The sequence below is a fragment of the Vigna angularis genome, chromosome 6 (assembly GCF_016808095.1).
Source record: "Vigna angularis cultivar LongXiaoDou No.4 chromosome 6, ASM1680809v1, whole genome shotgun sequence".
NCBI lineage: Eukaryota > Viridiplantae > Streptophyta > Magnoliopsida > Fabales > Fabaceae > Vigna > Vigna angularis.
Window position 1 is genome coordinate 31,880,370 of NC_068975.1, and position 16,156 is coordinate 31,896,525.

The following is a 16,156-nucleotide window of genomic DNA, read 5'->3' on the forward strand; positions in this document are numbered from 1 at the left end:
TTTCTATTCCTTCGTTTTCAAGCGTTATAAAGAATGAATTTTACTGTTTTATATATGCTAATTAAAAGAGGAGTCTTTCGTCGGATCTGTTGCAAAAAGTTGGTTTAATTTGAAAGCGCAAGATTCTATACCCTTGGGTTTTTTGTGAGGGAGGATGAAAGATTATGCAAGTGATTAAATTAACCAAGCCCACACGTGATGCTAAAATAGCAAGTCCAAGATTCCAATGGCACATACGCATTCACACGCACTTCCAAAGATGCTCCTCTCATCCATTTCACACAATAATATATGGATGATGGACCCAATCAAGTAACCTTACTTCATCTGGGTCCTACACGTTCCTCTACGCTAAAATCACAAAATTAATTTAATTATGGTCAACAAAGCTTACCCTTTCAGCTGGCGATGCCATGCACATTCAAATTACCTCATCTAGCTATCTGCCACATGTACCAGGTATTAATTAATTCAACTGAATCCAGAACCAAAAGTCAATTTACCAATTACCCACCTCTTGCATCACCCTTATAAATATCAACACCCCACGATGTCACGAATCTCTCTCATCATTCCGTTTTTACAAGCTTTATCATCGATCCAGCAAGCTATAGTAGATATTTAGAATAGTATACAGGAATGGGAAACTGTTGTGCGACGGAGTCGTCTTGGGGTGGTGATGATTGGGGTTCTTTGTCATCGAAAAGAAGGAGTATGAGTTCGGGGAAGGTGTTTGATGAAGTTCACGAGGCGAGTTTGGATAAGGTGGAGAAGGAAAAGCTGTTGGGTGCGCTGAGAGCTTTTTCTGATGCCAATGGGAAGGTGAAGATCAAGATCTCGAAGAAGGAGCTGGCACAGTTGTTGGGAGGGAAAGAGAGTGGTAAGCATTTGGGTGAAGAAGGACACGCTTCAGCGGAACAGTTTCTGGCTCGTTTGATTCACGCAAGAGATCATTCGAGTAACGAGTACCATGATGTTCATCATAGACCTTGGAGACCTGTGCTTCAAAGTATACCTGAGGTGAATTAGTTAAAGGTGGTCGGGTGTGTCGAGTAGAGGTTGAGATTTAGGTGATTTTTTTATTTGTTTTCCATGTTTTCAGCTTGTGTTTTTCTTCTATGGTTGGGAATGTGTCATTTGTATATTCGTCGTTCCGCGAGTGAAACTTTGGAAAACTGAAAATTGTAGATTTTTGAGTTTCTTGTAACTCACTATTTTACTGCATTATATATGTATGTATATTATAGTTTATGGTGTATGTAACTATATATATGGTTTTAATAGGGATTATTGATAAGTGACCGAATCAAAGAAGTTTCGTGTATTCATCAACCATGACGCGAACAAACCTGTCCAGAAGATATAATCTGGCTGTCTTTTTTGCTGTTTCATGTGTGGGAATTTATTTATTCACATCTGACATCCGCTTTATAGGTAAAAAATTATTGTCCTTTTTTTTCTATTTAAAAAAAAAAAGATTTTCGATACAGCTAACTCTACGGTGAGAAATTTCTTGTTCACGTAAATTTATTCACATGGCACTCCTAATTAAAGATGATATTTAAATATTTGAGCATGCTGTAGAAAAATGTAGGTGGATCTACATATAGAAATGGCCTAAATATTAAAAGTGATTATAACATTTCCTTCACACAATACTCTTTTATTGGTGCGTAGTTTTCATTTGGTAAATGGTATATTTTGACAGTAACATCTGATAAAAAAATACGAAATAAAATTAATAGTATGCGCAAAAAAAATAAAAAATTTAAAAAATATCACCTATTATGAAGACTTTCCATGCAAGTTAAACACATTCAACTAATCCAGATTGTCTTGGGTTTGAGATGCCTTTTAATTTTTGGAATTTGAAATATTAATGGTTTAAAACAAAATAATTAATAGGTACTGAATTTGGAGGTTTGGGAAGTTGGGCCCAGAGATTGCTGGCTGCGGGCATTAACTAACTTGATAAATTGTTGTGTGGGCCTTCTTCGGTCTGTGACTCGAAATAACTTTCTGTGCTTACCTTTTCTACTGTTGAAAATGTCTTTTAATGCTGTTTCTACGGGTTTACTTTAAAGGTTTTTTCTTTCTTATGCAAATGTGTATAGGTTAAGAATAAATTATACTTTTTTTATTGTCTTGGTAAAAGGAATAGTAACATCTTTCTTATGAAGTTAAGAAAAATTAATAAATATGTTAATTTAACGAAATATTATATATGAAGAAAACAAACAATATTATGATATCTTTAAGAGAGTATTTTTTGTTTTTAAAAAAGATACTATATGAATTTATATTATTTTAATTAATGGAGTTAATTATTTCAGATTTTACTTTAAACAACACTTCTCTTATTCTTATTAATAATCTAAATTATGTAAAAGTTGTACCGATAAATTTATATAAAAAAATTACTATGATTGCATGTCTTAAAAAAATTACATTAATATATTATATTTGTCATATAAAATTATTTGTTAAATTACATTAAAAATTACACAATAAACAAATGAGTGTGTAGGTTTAATTTACTATAAAATATCATTTTTAGTTTAAATGTATTTATCTTTTTAATTAATATATACAATAAAATATAGTATCTAAAATATCAACTTTAGGTTGTTTGTGCATCTCAAAGCGTGAGTTGGGAATTTGAAGTTGGCTAAGTATAATTCTAAAAAAATGTTGTTCTATAGATTTATGCAGACTCGTTGGGCGAGCCTATGGTTGTTGGGTGAGTTAGTAGTGAAAATTGGTTAGATATTGTAGGGATTGAGTGAGAATTTTCGTTGAGCTTAAAGAATTCTCTATTTTTGCATTCGTTGGTAGAGCTGGACATAATTAACCTAATTGTACTAAACTATAGATTATCTATACTATATTGTACTATAAAAACTAAACTGTTTTTATTAAAAAACTGAATTATACTACTTTATGGTTCAATTTAAAAAAACTGAACTTTTGAATTAGTAGTTCAGTTAACTAGTTAACTGCTTCAAATAAATGAGCTTTACAAGGTGACCAAAACTGTTTCAAATAAATGAGCTTTACACCCACGCAAACATATATTAAACGCAAACATAAGATCATAACTCAAATAAATGAACTATTTGTTTTCTTATTAAATAAAAGTTATTGAAAAGTGTTTTTGAATAAACAAATATCCTAAATTAAATTTCTAAAATTACAATTTTAAGTGTTAGTTTAACAAAAAATACTTTAAGAATTTAAATTAATTTTCAAAACTTATTCTGAAATAATTTTAAGACAAAAAAGAAAAGACACATTTAATACTATTTACAAATTGGTATGAATTATTTTTTTCTAATAAAACATGTAACTTAGTCATTTGTATGAATTTATATTTGTATATCATACTTTTCATAATTATATATCATACTAATTTATTATTATTTTTCATTTAAGTATTTATTTTTACTGAAAATTATTATATTATTGCAATTTATAAATGGATAGATTTTGTTAAGGTTTTTCTGATCAATTTTTTTATGTAATTTATGGAATTAAATTTTATTTAAGTTTTTAGTATTATAAAGCAAGCAAGCATTGGTTAACTGAAGCAGTTAATTGCGGATATAAAAGTTCAATTTTTTAAATTGAACTGCAAAACAGTATAATTCATTTTTTAATAAAAATAGTTTAGTTTTTATAGTACAGATATAGTTTAGTACAGTTAGACTAATTATGCCCAGCCCTATTCGTTGGGCGCGAAAGACTTCTCGTTGACCTTTTTTTCAAAAATTTTCTTGTGACTTTGAACTATATTATTAAATTGATTTTTGTATATATATATATATATATTGATATATAAATGAGGTTATATATGTGTATGATGTGACGAGAATTCCAAGGGAAGTTCTTGTTGGTTATGTATTGATACAGAGACTCATTTTTAGAAGTTATCTTAACATTTCAATAACTATCCAGTCTCAAGTAGAGAAGAATGAGTTATATGGTGGGAAGTAGTAAGAGGTCTTAGTCTATTGTTTGATTTTTTTTTATTATAAATAGTAGACGGATTAACCTTGTGTGATAGTTTTGATGGGTAATTTGTTTCACAACTTGAAATTCAATTTACATATTTTTAGTTTAGTGTATAAATTTTAAGTTATAATTATAATAGTACTTTATAATTTTTTTATGTTAATTATTCTTATTTATTAAATGTGTGATGCTTTCATAGTAGTTTAAAACTATTAAAAATGGAATGTTACATAATAATTATACTAAGCTTTAAAATTTTATACAACTAATTTATAATATAAAATTTACATTCACTTATTTATTAATTTAATTTTGTAAAATCGACCTTAAAATGGATGGTAACTTGTACATTTTTTTTATTATATCTGAAGTTGATTTGAAACTCGTAATATTACAAGTTACATTTTAAATTCATTATTAGCCTGAGATAATTTTTCGCCAACAATTTAAGAAAAGGGAAAAATATTTATGAACAAAACTAATTTGAATTTTTTTTTCATATAACTTTTGAAATATGATTTTTAATCTGTGTATAAATTAATTTTAGTCTAGGGATAAATTTAGTTTATCTTATTCGGTTCCTTAATTATTTTTTAAACGAATTTGTCATGAGCAAACAAATCGAAATAAATTTATTTTACCTGAATTCAAATTTTTTTGAAGGAAATTTGAATTTAAAGTTTTAAAATGACGCCTGATTTAAAATTTGTTGAGAGAGCTTTGCCAGTTGATTAGTTTCATCATTTTGAAACTACATTAGTTGTATATAATTTTACATGAGACTATAAATAATTTTTTTAGGAAAACTAATATTATTCGTGTAAAATAAAATGATAATTATTCTAATTAATACAGTTACATTTTCAAAACTTTTAGCCGGAATTATGTGAACCACTCTAGCGTTTGGATTTTAACTAGGATGGACGTAAACAATACTGTTTATGAACAGTAAGCGTAAAAAGAAGTGTCATTAATTGTAAAAGAATAGTCCAATTAATGAGAAGCAGCTTGATTTGACGATATAGAATCTGAAAAACCATACTTAAAACGGCTCATTAGCCATAAAGAATTATGTCTGAATTGAATGCATTACGGATAAATCAGAAATGAAAGTGGCAAGTAGTGGGAGGAAACGATGCTTCCGTTCCGTTAGCCGTTCCACGTCAAAATAAATAAATAAATAAAAGCAACACCCACAAACGCACCCTATTAATCACGCCATCTACCAACTGCCACGCGACACAGTTGGCGCCAAACACACAACACACGAAACCTACAAATTGAACAAACTACTTCCACACACACACACAAAAAAACTACCTACGAGCTGGCATGTACTATCACAGACACTACAAACTTAATCCAAGATTATGTTCTTTAAACATAAAACTCACACTTCAATTTGTAACTGTATGCAATTAAAAAGATATTAAAAACCAAAACTGGTTTATGTAATTTTCACATTTAAAAAGCAAAAAGCAGAGGAAGCAGTGAAATAAAAAAGGCAATGAATGGCGTAAATGCGGTAGCTAAGTGGGAGTCATTGCAAATGCTAATGGTGGGGTCTACCTTTTCTCTCTCCTTCTTATGGGTCTCACCAGACAGCTTTTACTGATCCTGCCATCCACAGTCCCCACTCACTTTGAACCCTCGTTCATTCATTCATGGCTTTCACTCTTCTTTTTCTTCCATCCTTTCTTCCCTTCACACTTCACTTTATCATGACCCCTTTTCGATCCTTCTAGTTCTTCCTCCTCCTTGTCTTCTTCTTCTTCTTCTTCCTCTTCTGTCTCCAATGCCACAATCACTCACCTTTTTGTTCTCTCCTTGAATGCTTCTTTCGATTTCTGCACCATGCCCCACTTCTTCCCCTGCCTCCTCACCGTCTTTCTCTTCCTGCTGCCTCTCCGTAAGTCCTTATTCTCACTTTTCTTTAACTTTTCTTTGATCTGTCTTACTATTACTCATGTGGGTGTGTGTGGTGTGTTACGTGGTCCGATACATGTTTTGGGGACCAGTATTTCAGCTAAATTAACCTTCAGCATTGCTCTTCTGTTTAAAGTGCATTGGTTGTTGATAAATTTTCCGTTTTTTCGAGTTCAATTAACTCTCTCCATTTGCATTGTTCTCTGTATTTCCGTTTTCTATTTCTAACTTCATTGTTCGATACGGGGAGAACTGAGAAGGGGTAGTGACAGCAGTAGGAAGAGTTAGGGTTTTGGTCTTGTTTCATTTTTACTTGGCCTTTCAGGACTAATATTCTGTGCAAGGGATAAAAGAGAAAAACTTGGTTCATGAATTTTGGTTTCAACTTAGCTGCTATCATGGCCAAATTGATTATGTAATTGTTGTTCCTTGTAAAAATGATGTTTCTGTTTTTTTACAAGTTATTGGTCTTCGATAAAATTAACAACAGAGCTTGTGTCATTTAGCCTGTACATTATAGAGTTCATTTCCCACAATTAGGCTACATGTTTTTTTTTTTTTTAAATTACTCTTTTACTGAACACACTTTACCTTTTAGTACTTATTTTTGAAAATATTTCTTTCATCTTATACATCCTACTTTTAAAATCCCAAAGAGTTTAGAGGAGAAGGACTAAAAGAGATTAAAAGTGGTAAGCATTGGGAGTATAAAAAATTAAAATGATATAAGTAAGAATTGAAATGGATAACTATAGGGACCTAAAGGTAAAATTTATGTAACTATAAGGACCAAATAAATAATTAAGCCTTCATTTTTTATGATCCTTGATTTTGGAGAGTGAGGGTTGCAATGCTAGACCACCACCCCTTCCCCATACAATTTTAGAGTGCTGGAAATCACGATCTGAATTGAAGTTTAGCTCTATCATTCATTCTCATCATTATCCGCTGCTTCAGTTCAATTTTGGCCGTGATGATGTCAGATATATATTTAGAAGTGTCAATTTCAATTATATTCAAAGATTGTCCGTTTTACTAACTGTATCATTCTTTGATGAATACTATTTCATTTATTGCTTTTGAACAAAATTGGACTGGGTTGAAATTGTAATGTATCAGATAGTTGAATTGAAACAAAAATAAAATTGGTAAATGGGAGCTTTTATTGGTGAGAATTAATAATGTTGAGTTGAAGATGCTTTTCCATGATTCAGCACCTCTTAAGAATAAGACATGTTCTCACTTCCTCATGCCCGAACTGTAGTTGCTATTAATTGTAAGTATTTAACACAACATGGTGTTTCCAACTTTTTGTATGCACTTCCTTGCTTTGTAACTCACTCTAAGGGAGTGAGCAAGAGGAAAGATACGTGAACAAAAACTAAATTCTCTTGTGTTTTTGGTCTAGGCGCACTTGAATCCCATAACAGTAGATTCAATCATCTTCAAGGTCCTGCACGACTGGTTGACCATGTGGGTTCTATGTTCCCTAAACTCTCACCTCTTGGTTCTCCACAGCCTTTTCTTCCTCTTGCACCTTCACCACTCTCGCCATTCACCAACACCTCTATACCAAAGTTATCAGGTTCCTTTCGAGATGATTTTTGTGGTCATTTTGGATTTTCAAATGCTTGAATGTTCTCTTTTCCTCTCTCTTACAGTGTTTATAAATGTATCTTGGATTGCAGGACTCTGCACTTTGAACTTTAGCACTGCTGAAAGTTTGATCAGTGTAACAGCAATTGATTGCTGGGAATTTTTTGCCCCATTTCTGGCTAACGTAATATGTTGTCCCCAATTGGAAGCAACTCTCACAATTCTCATTGGTCAATCCAGTAAATATACCAATCTACTCGCCTTAAATGGGACCAATGCAAAACATTGCCTTGCAGATGTGGAACAGATTTTGATGGGCCAGGGTGCTGCTACTAATCTGAAGCAGATATGTTCAATTCATTCTTCAAATCTTACTGAGGCATCTTGTCCAGTAAAAAATGTGAATGATTTTTATGAAATGGTGGATACTACCAAGCTCCTTACCGCCTGTGACAAAATTGATCCTGTGAAAGAATGCTGCTATCAAGTCTGTCAGAATGCAATATTAGAAGCGGCTACAACCATTGCATCAAAAGGTTCCGATATTTTGGCCATCGATTCATCACATGTTCAAACCAAGCACCCGCTAAGGATCAGTGATTGTAGAAATATTGTCCTCCGGTGGGTAGCTAGTAAGCTTGAACCTGTTCATGCAAAGAAAGTTCTTAGGGGGCTGTCTAATTGCAATGTTAATAAAGGTCAGTGTGTGCTAAATGCTATATTATTCCTTCTTGTCAAAGTTTGAGGACATTGTGAGTTAGGTATTTGTTTCCTTCGTGATTTTATTTTCTCTGTCTTTGCTCTAGATAAGAAGTCTTTTCAAATTTGGGATCGTCATTGCATGATGACTCTAGTTGGTTATAATGTATTCCATTGAGTACCTTTTAATCACTTGATGATAATTCCTGATGTCAATCCTTCTGTCCCTTTAATATTGCCTCTCTTTTACAAATATTTTCTCTTCCTCTTCTGCATCAGCTTGTCCCCTGGTTTTCCCTGACACAATGCAAGTTGCCAGAGGTTGTGGGGATTGGATAAGTAACAAAACGGCCTGTTGTAATGCTATGGAAAGTTATGTGTCTCACTTGCAAAAGCAGAGCTTCATCACGAACTTGCAAGCTTTGGATTGTGCTGAAACTTTGGCAATGAAGTTAAAAAGATCAAATATTAGTGCTGATATTTATGGTCTTTGTCACATCAGCCTTAAAGACTTTTCCCTACAAGGTTGGTTTCTTTTCTCTGTTCTCGTTAGTATAATGAGCTCACACTTAATACCTATAATATTTTATACCTGATGCTAACAATTCTTCTCTCTCCCTTGTTCAACTTGGTGTGGAAATCAACAATGTGGATTCTTCAGTTGTAAATCAAGGTAATTCTGCAATGTACACTATGTTAATATAAATTTACGTGTCACTTATGGGGAAGGAATGGGAAGGGGTTTCACTTAAGAAAAACTAATGCTTTGTTGAGACACTACTTGACCATTGTATTCCTTCTTGTATTAATGTTTTACTGAGAGGTGACTTGCTACACTGTCTACCCTAAACAGAGGCTGGATGTCTATTACCTAGTTTGCCTTCGGATGCTACATTTGATAGGATTTCTGGGATCAGCTTCCTTTGTGATCTAAATGATAATATTCCAGCTCCCTGGCCTTCTACATCTCAGCTGACTTCTTCATCATGCAATAAATGTATGTACATAGTGTTGAAAGTTTATAATATAATTGAGTGGCAAACTGGTCCTTTTTAATTCTTTATTTTGGATTCTTTTTGGCTTCAAAATTTCCATTTTATTAATTTTGATTCAAAATGTTATATTTATTTTCTGCACTGCTGATAATCGTACAATGTTGGAACTGCAGCTGTCAACATCCCTGCTCTTCCTGCAGCAGCATCAAGTCAAAGTTGTAAGAGAACCTTTTCAAGTTGTTATGTTTGTTCAGTAGTAATATGTAATCTATGAAGTTTCAAAATACAATATAAATGCTACATGTAGTTTCAAAATTAATTGTCAATCCTATAATGCATGTGTTCAAATTTTAGAGAGGCAGCTAAATTTGCTTGAGCTATAATAACAAAGTTTCTAAATGTACATAGATGATATAAAACACGAACAGGTTTGTTTCATTTTGCATTGGATTGGCTTTCAAATCTGAAACCCATAAACAATTCAACTTAACAATTTAATTTTACAGTTTCTTAAATGTCTTCATAGTTTTTTTTTTTTTTTTATTAGTTTTAGTTTGGATTGGTTGGTTTGGTGTTATGATCTGACTCTGTATTTTATTTTCAGCAGGCCTATACAGCCATGAGATTATGTTCTTCGTGCTTGCCGCATTATTGTTTCTCCTTATGGCAATCATGTAATTTTGAGGGTTTCCTTGTTAAGTGAAGCTTTCCTAGTTCTTCAACAAAGATAGTTTTACACGGGTTTAATGTCAGGTTAGTTAGTTGTAGACTGTTCTATGAGAAAGAGAAATCTCAGCTAGAGGTAATGTCCAATCTGTTTCGGATCTTCTTGATTCATGATTCTTCTTGCGTGCTTGTGTAATAAATTTTTTGTATATAGAAATTTTAGAAAGCATAGGTTATACAGAAACTTGATGAGATTTATATGCATTTGAAGTATCATAGGAATTTCCAGTTCTATATCTCTTGGAGAAGTGTTCTTTTATGTTGAATATAGATTCTTCTACAATCGTCCTATGTAATTTTTCTCTCCTTCTAAAACCAAGCTTTAAGGTCCGACTCAAACTCAATCTCATAATTAAGCATGAAAGCTCTAAAGCTATAAAATCAAACCAATTATGTTCATGACATCATTTGACTCTCAGAATTCATGATATAGTCGACATTGAACTGATTAAACAGAACATCATTTACACATATCACTATTCTTCCAGGAATGTTTTGTGCTGTACCGCTCTGGCCCAAATAAGGATAGTAATCACGTTTAGTAAATTTAATGATTTATTTTATAATTATTTATTTTATTTTTATATTAATTTTTCTAAATGTGTTTGCTAGGAATTAAAATTAATTAATATAATTAAATATCTTTTTTCTGTATATTTGTGTAAAGAGGGAATGAACTCTGTTAACTCTTTGACGAGAATAGAAGATTGTTAACCACACATTAAAGATATACTTTGCCAACAAATTCCACAGTTTATATGCATGATTGTTTTAACTAGTTAACCTAATTTTATAGACCTTGTAATTTTAATTACATATTAATACTTAAAACATTTTCAATGAATTTTCTAATTTAAAATATATTTTTTTAAGCAAGATTGCTCCTATACTGAATTTTATGAAGTAACAAGTATAGAAGATTATCCTAACCTCTCTAAGCATCAAATAGTTAGGCAGAAACATAAGATGGTGAGTTGCAATAATATTAGGAAGTAAAAGTATAATTCATTAGACAAAATCTAGTGACAACAAATATATTTTCATTATGATATTCCTAAAAAAATTAGCAATGATTTAAATTAATTTAGTTCTATTAATGTATATTTTATAATGAAAATTATTAATAAGTTTGGGTGGTGGAGAGTATACCCTAATATTTGAGTTTTGTAAAAAAAATATGATATCCAAGATGGATAACATTCAATGTGACAAGTTTTTCATATTCCAGTTACAAGAAAAAAATTACAAAAATAAGAAACAAGGGTGAATATATAATACTCATTAACCATCTTTCAATTGATGCATATAAGATGTATAATCTTACTTTGCCTTTGAACAAGTGAACTAATCTTCTCAAACCAACTACTTCATTTTTCATCTTCAAAATGAAGTATAAAAATAATTAACACTAGGTGAAGTTGTTTAATAAATATAAGTTGTACTCCTAAAATTCGAGACATGAGATTTTCCAGCACGTGTAATACATCTATTAATCTCATTAAAAAATGTAAACTAAAAGAATTTTTATATATGTTGTTTATTATTATTGTTGATTCCGCAAATTCTATAAGTTATATCTATCTTAAATAATTATATCACATTTTTTGTATTGTAATTGATTTAGTCTTCTATAGATTAAAGGACCAAACTTAGACACGTCAACCTTATGCTTATAATTATTGTTCCTACACATCAATGTTATCTTGAAACAATCTATTATATGAGAGTGGAAATTTAAGCACCAACTCCTTTTCAAGTTAAACAACTTTAAACAATTACTGTACATATATGGAAATATAGTTTTCCTACTATTCGTTTTAATCATAATGATACAAATTCTTTCCAAAGTTAAGTTTCTCCTTTTAACAAAAGTTTTATTAATTCTTCTCTAGAGTTTTCGATCAGTCCATCAAGTTAGTAGCTTGCTAACTTTAACTTTATCCTACAATTTACATAATTTTATAAAACATATTTTTTCAGATTTATGTTATTATAACTCTCTCAAACAATTGAATAACTATTACAAATGTCTAAACATACCAAATTTCAAATTTCACTATCTTCACTAATTCAAACAAATCATCTGTAATACCAATCAAGAAACATTTTCAATTTCATTATATAGTTCAAGCAAGCCTAATCAAAATCTTAATTTTAATTTCACACATCATACTCTATCACACAAACAAAACACCATAAACATATAATTAGTAATTACAAGATATCAATCACATAAAAATTGTGTAATTAGTGTTCCTTATCTAAAAGACAAATACAATTGTCCTAAGAAATCACAAATCTCTTCAAGCTTACAGGATGTCTTATCTATATCTAGGAATAACACAAAATCGATCAAGACACATCATTAGAACTTTTAATGAGTAAAAACTCGTATATAAGACTCAAACACTATACTCGAACTAAGATTATTAGTATACACATGAAGAACTTACAGATCAAGAAAAGTGACAAAAAATCAACTTACTTTATTAGAGAATTTGAACAATCAGAAATGAAAACTTGTCGCAATGATAATTCAAACGTTATCTGATGAATAAATATGAGAAAACCTATAAAGAAAAAAAGAATTCTAAATAAAGATTTTAAAAAAAATGTGTATTTTTAAATAATGAAACTTGTTTATAAAAACTCTTTTTATATTTAAAAAAATTAATATTAAAATAATCTAATTCTATAATTTTAAATATATTATCAATTCTAAAACATAATTTTTTAGACTTTTTTATTAATTATATAAAATTATTGAATAGATATGTATTATAGATTAGCCTAGTATATATTAATTTGAAATGTTTGGACAGTGCGCATATCTCATAGGTAAGTGTAAAAATTCTGTAATTTGAAATAAGCAGATGAAGTATTGATATGATTTACTGAAAATGCATTTATTTTGGCTAAATTATTATGAGTAAAGAAGTGTCCTATTTAGTACCTCTGGTGAAGGAGAGATGAACATGTATGTAATAATGAAGTAGGTCATTGTGTACACAAACCCTTTGGCATGATATATACACTGAAATTGGCTTTGCCTTCAGCCTTATAATTTTGTCACCAACTCCATGTCCTACTCAAGATACTAAGTGACTCTTCAACTTTCTTCTTTCTCAACTTTCAGAGTCTCATCCCTAGGATAAAGGCAATTTTCTAAAAGAGAGGCACAGTAACATTAAATATATATAATTAAATTATTTGTATTTTAAAGTTAAAACCATCACAAATAACTATATATATGTATGTATATCCATATTTAGTTTAGTTACTAGGTAGATTAACAAGTTATTAATAAATTTTTAAATAGATATCTAACTTGTTACAATCCTTTAATCATGTATAGTGTTAGTAAGTTTTAAGATAATTATATAAAAAATAATAAAAGTGTCATACATATTAAGTTAAGTTAAAATAATTTTATGAAATATATTGCATATCTATATTTATTTAGTTTTGCATGGTGTAGGCGTCTATCAGGATTTTGTTTCTAATAGAGCAATGGTCCGTGCATTATTGCTTAATTTGCACTACTACTTTATAGCTAGTTTTATTACTTTGTTATTTGGTAATTTAGTTTATATTCAAATAATTTAATTTAATATTTTATTATCAAATAATCATAATAATTAACATGAATAGTCCTCTATATTATAACGAATAATCATAATAATTATGCCGGACTTCTAAAAGTGACTTAATAATATGTTTGAATATATATTTTTTATTTTTAATTAAGTGTTACTCTATATACTCAATTTCACTTTTTTTCAAATTTTATATTAAAATGTTATCTTTGAATTTCAGATGAACAAGTTTTTTTTTTCAAATTTTAAAAGTTTATACACATTAACACACATAAACTAATTAACAGTAGTGAAGTTGCTCATTAAATATGTAAGCTGACTTCCATGGCCTGAGTAAGACAAGGTGAGATTTTCAACACTCCATGCCCACCTTCCCAAAAGATGCTTATCTCTTAATCTAATTAGAAATGTAATATAAAAGGATTTTAGAAATGTAATATAAAAGGATTTTTATGTTGATCACAACACGTCGGGTCGATAGTATCTACTTGCAATATTACATGAAAATTCAACTTGTAATTCGTCCATATGGGTATCTGTTTTAAAAAAAATCATGAATATTTAAAACTTACCGATACTCATAAATATTAAAAAATGTATATGTTATATAATTTTAAAACAAAATTTAAATAAAATAAAAAAATAAATTAAAATTTAATTTTAATTAAATTTAATCTAATAAAATGTAAATTAATTTTATTTTAAATTAAATTTAACTAAATAAAATATAAATTAAATTATAATTTTTATTTTTATTTTTTTAATAACAAATATCTATGAGTAGTCAATATCCACGTCCAACCGTTTATAAAAGTGAGTATTAAAATATCACAATTTGTAATTTGTGCCACAGATAGACGTATTTTATCTCCAAAGTGAGAATTTAAGCACCGACATTTTTGAAGTTAAACAATTAAAATAATTCTCTTTTTTTTCCTTTTCTAAACTAACAATATGATAAAACATTCCTAAATCCTCCGTTACCTACCAGATTTCGGAACCTAAAAAGAAAATAAAAACAATAACAACGACAACCATCTCACAGAAAAAGAAGAAGAAAAAATTAACACTCTGTTATCTAAATGAAAAAAAAATACTAAATACTATTTTTTTTAAAGTTAAAACACGCATCCTCATAAATATATAATAAATTTTGTATATCGTAGTCTCCTATGAAAAGAAGTAGTTGTTAGAAAGGTTTTCCTAACAGTAGTAACTTCACCTAGCTAAACTAAAAGACAAATATAGAAATTAAATAATAATTGGGTTTAATACATAAAATAGACTTTTTGATTTGTAAAATTAACAGTTTTGTAAATGTTTTCCTAAGCCTTTCATTATTAGTTCACATCATATAAATTTACACGTGCATCTCATGCGAGTTTTTACGTCATAGTTTTCAACAGTAATGGTACCTATTAATATGTAATTATACTTATAATATATTTAAGGTACTGTTACTTGAAATTGTTGTTTTTGTCTATTATACTCGATTGTTACTATACTATAATATGATACATCCCCTCTCCCACACATTTGACATCAAAATTAATAAATGAGAATAGAGTTCTATGTTTACACGCATGTGATTGATGGACAATAATTTAACGTGTAAATAATTGAAATAGAAATATCTTAATATATATTTTTTGTTTAGGTAATGAATTCAAAATCCAACTAATATTTTTTATAAATTCTTTTTTGAATCCCTCTCAATCGAAATACCATATAGCAACAGATAACAAATAATTTAATATATTATACGATCATTTCTAAGATTTTTTCAAATTGTATGTAATATTTTTTTTTCTATCTCGATGCTAAATAGTTTAATTATATAAAAAAATATTATATAAACTTGTATTATAGATTACTCTGTTATATCTTCATTAATTTTGAAATGATTGCACAGTGCGCATATCTCATAACTGTTGTAAATGTAAAAAATAAAATGTGTAAATTGAAATAAGCAGATGAAGTATTGATATAATTTACTGAAAATGCATTTATTTTTGTTAAGTTATTATAATTATGAGTAAAGAAGTGTTCTATTTTACGTCCTTTTGGGTTTAAGAGAAATTAATAATTTTTATATTTATTTGAAATAATTTTTTTTCTTTTTGTTAAGTATAAAAATTTATTTTTTTACCATCATTTTAATTTTATGATATACATCGAAATGAATATAAGTTTGCCAACTTATTTTAAAAATATAAAAGTTGAGTCTTTTATAATTATTTTACTTTTACGTAGAGAAGTAATGGTAAAATCCGTATGTTTACATTTATAAAAATATTTTTTTTGTATTAACAGAAAAAAATAAAAGATAATAATATTAAATAAATGTAAAAATAAATGTATGTCTGGGCTAATAATGAAATTGGTACTCGTGTAGACAAACCCTTAAGAAAGAGACATCGGTTATTAGTATTCAAATTGGTTTTGTCTTCGGCCTTGAAATCTTGTCGCCAACTCCATGTCCTACTGAATATGCTAAGTGAGGTTAAAGGATTAATAAGTGACTTTTTTAACTTTTTTTTTTTCTTTCTATATTAACAAGGACAAAGACCAGAGACACAATCCAAACAAATAATATAATTAAATAAT

At 29.2% G+C, this 16,156-nt stretch overlaps 2 protein-coding genes across 3 annotated transcripts; both read left to right on the top strand.

The window, feature by feature from the left end:
* The first annotated feature begins 535 nt into the window (after window positions 1-535).
* On the top strand, window positions 536-1,190 carry LOC108342564 (uncharacterized). The gene has a single exon (XM_017580354.2). It carries the CDS (start codon window positions 640-642, stop codon window positions 1,027-1,029), a length of 390 nt encoding a protein of 129 aa, XP_017435843.1. The 5' UTR covers window positions 536-639; the 3' UTR covers window positions 1,030-1,190.
* Window positions 1,191-5,612: 4,422 nt separating this feature from the next.
* LOC108341070 (uncharacterized GPI-anchored protein At1g61900) lies at window positions 5,613-10,187 on the top strand. 2 transcript variants are annotated; one of them, XM_052879442.1, is made up of 8 exons: window positions 5,613-5,920; window positions 7,346-7,522; window positions 7,626-8,231; window positions 8,512-8,757; window positions 8,894-8,905; window positions 9,086-9,229; window positions 9,401-9,445; window positions 9,832-10,187. In XM_052879442.1, the coding sequence occupies exons 1-8, from the start codon at window positions 5,866-5,868 to the stop codon at window positions 9,903-9,905; spliced, it is 1,359 nt and encodes a 452-aa protein (XP_052735402.1). In that variant the 5' UTR covers window positions 5,613-5,865; the 3' UTR covers window positions 9,906-10,187. The 2 variants fall into 2 exon arrangements, with proteins under 2 accessions (XP_052735402.1, XP_052735403.1); XM_052879443.1 differs by having other exon boundaries at window positions 9,835-10,187.
* The last annotated feature ends 5,969 nt before the right edge of the window (window positions 10,188-16,156 follow it).

Coding starts and splice junctions, on each gene's coding strand:
- LOC108342564 (XM_017580354.2), top strand. CDS start 640: ATGGGAAACTGTTGTGCGACGGAGTCGTCTTGGGGTGGTGATGATTGG.
- LOC108341070 (XM_052879442.1), top strand. CDS start 5,866: ATGCCCCACTTCTTCCCCTGCCTCCTCACCGTCTTTCTCTTCCTGCTG. Junction 5,921..7,345: donor TCTCTTCCTGCTGCCTCTCC/GTAAGTCCTTAT, acceptor TTTTTGGTCTAG/GCGCACTTGAATCCCATAAC. Junction 9,230..9,400: donor TTCTTCATCATGCAATAAAT/GTATGTACATAG, acceptor TTGGAACTGCAG/CTGTCAACATCCCTGCTCTT.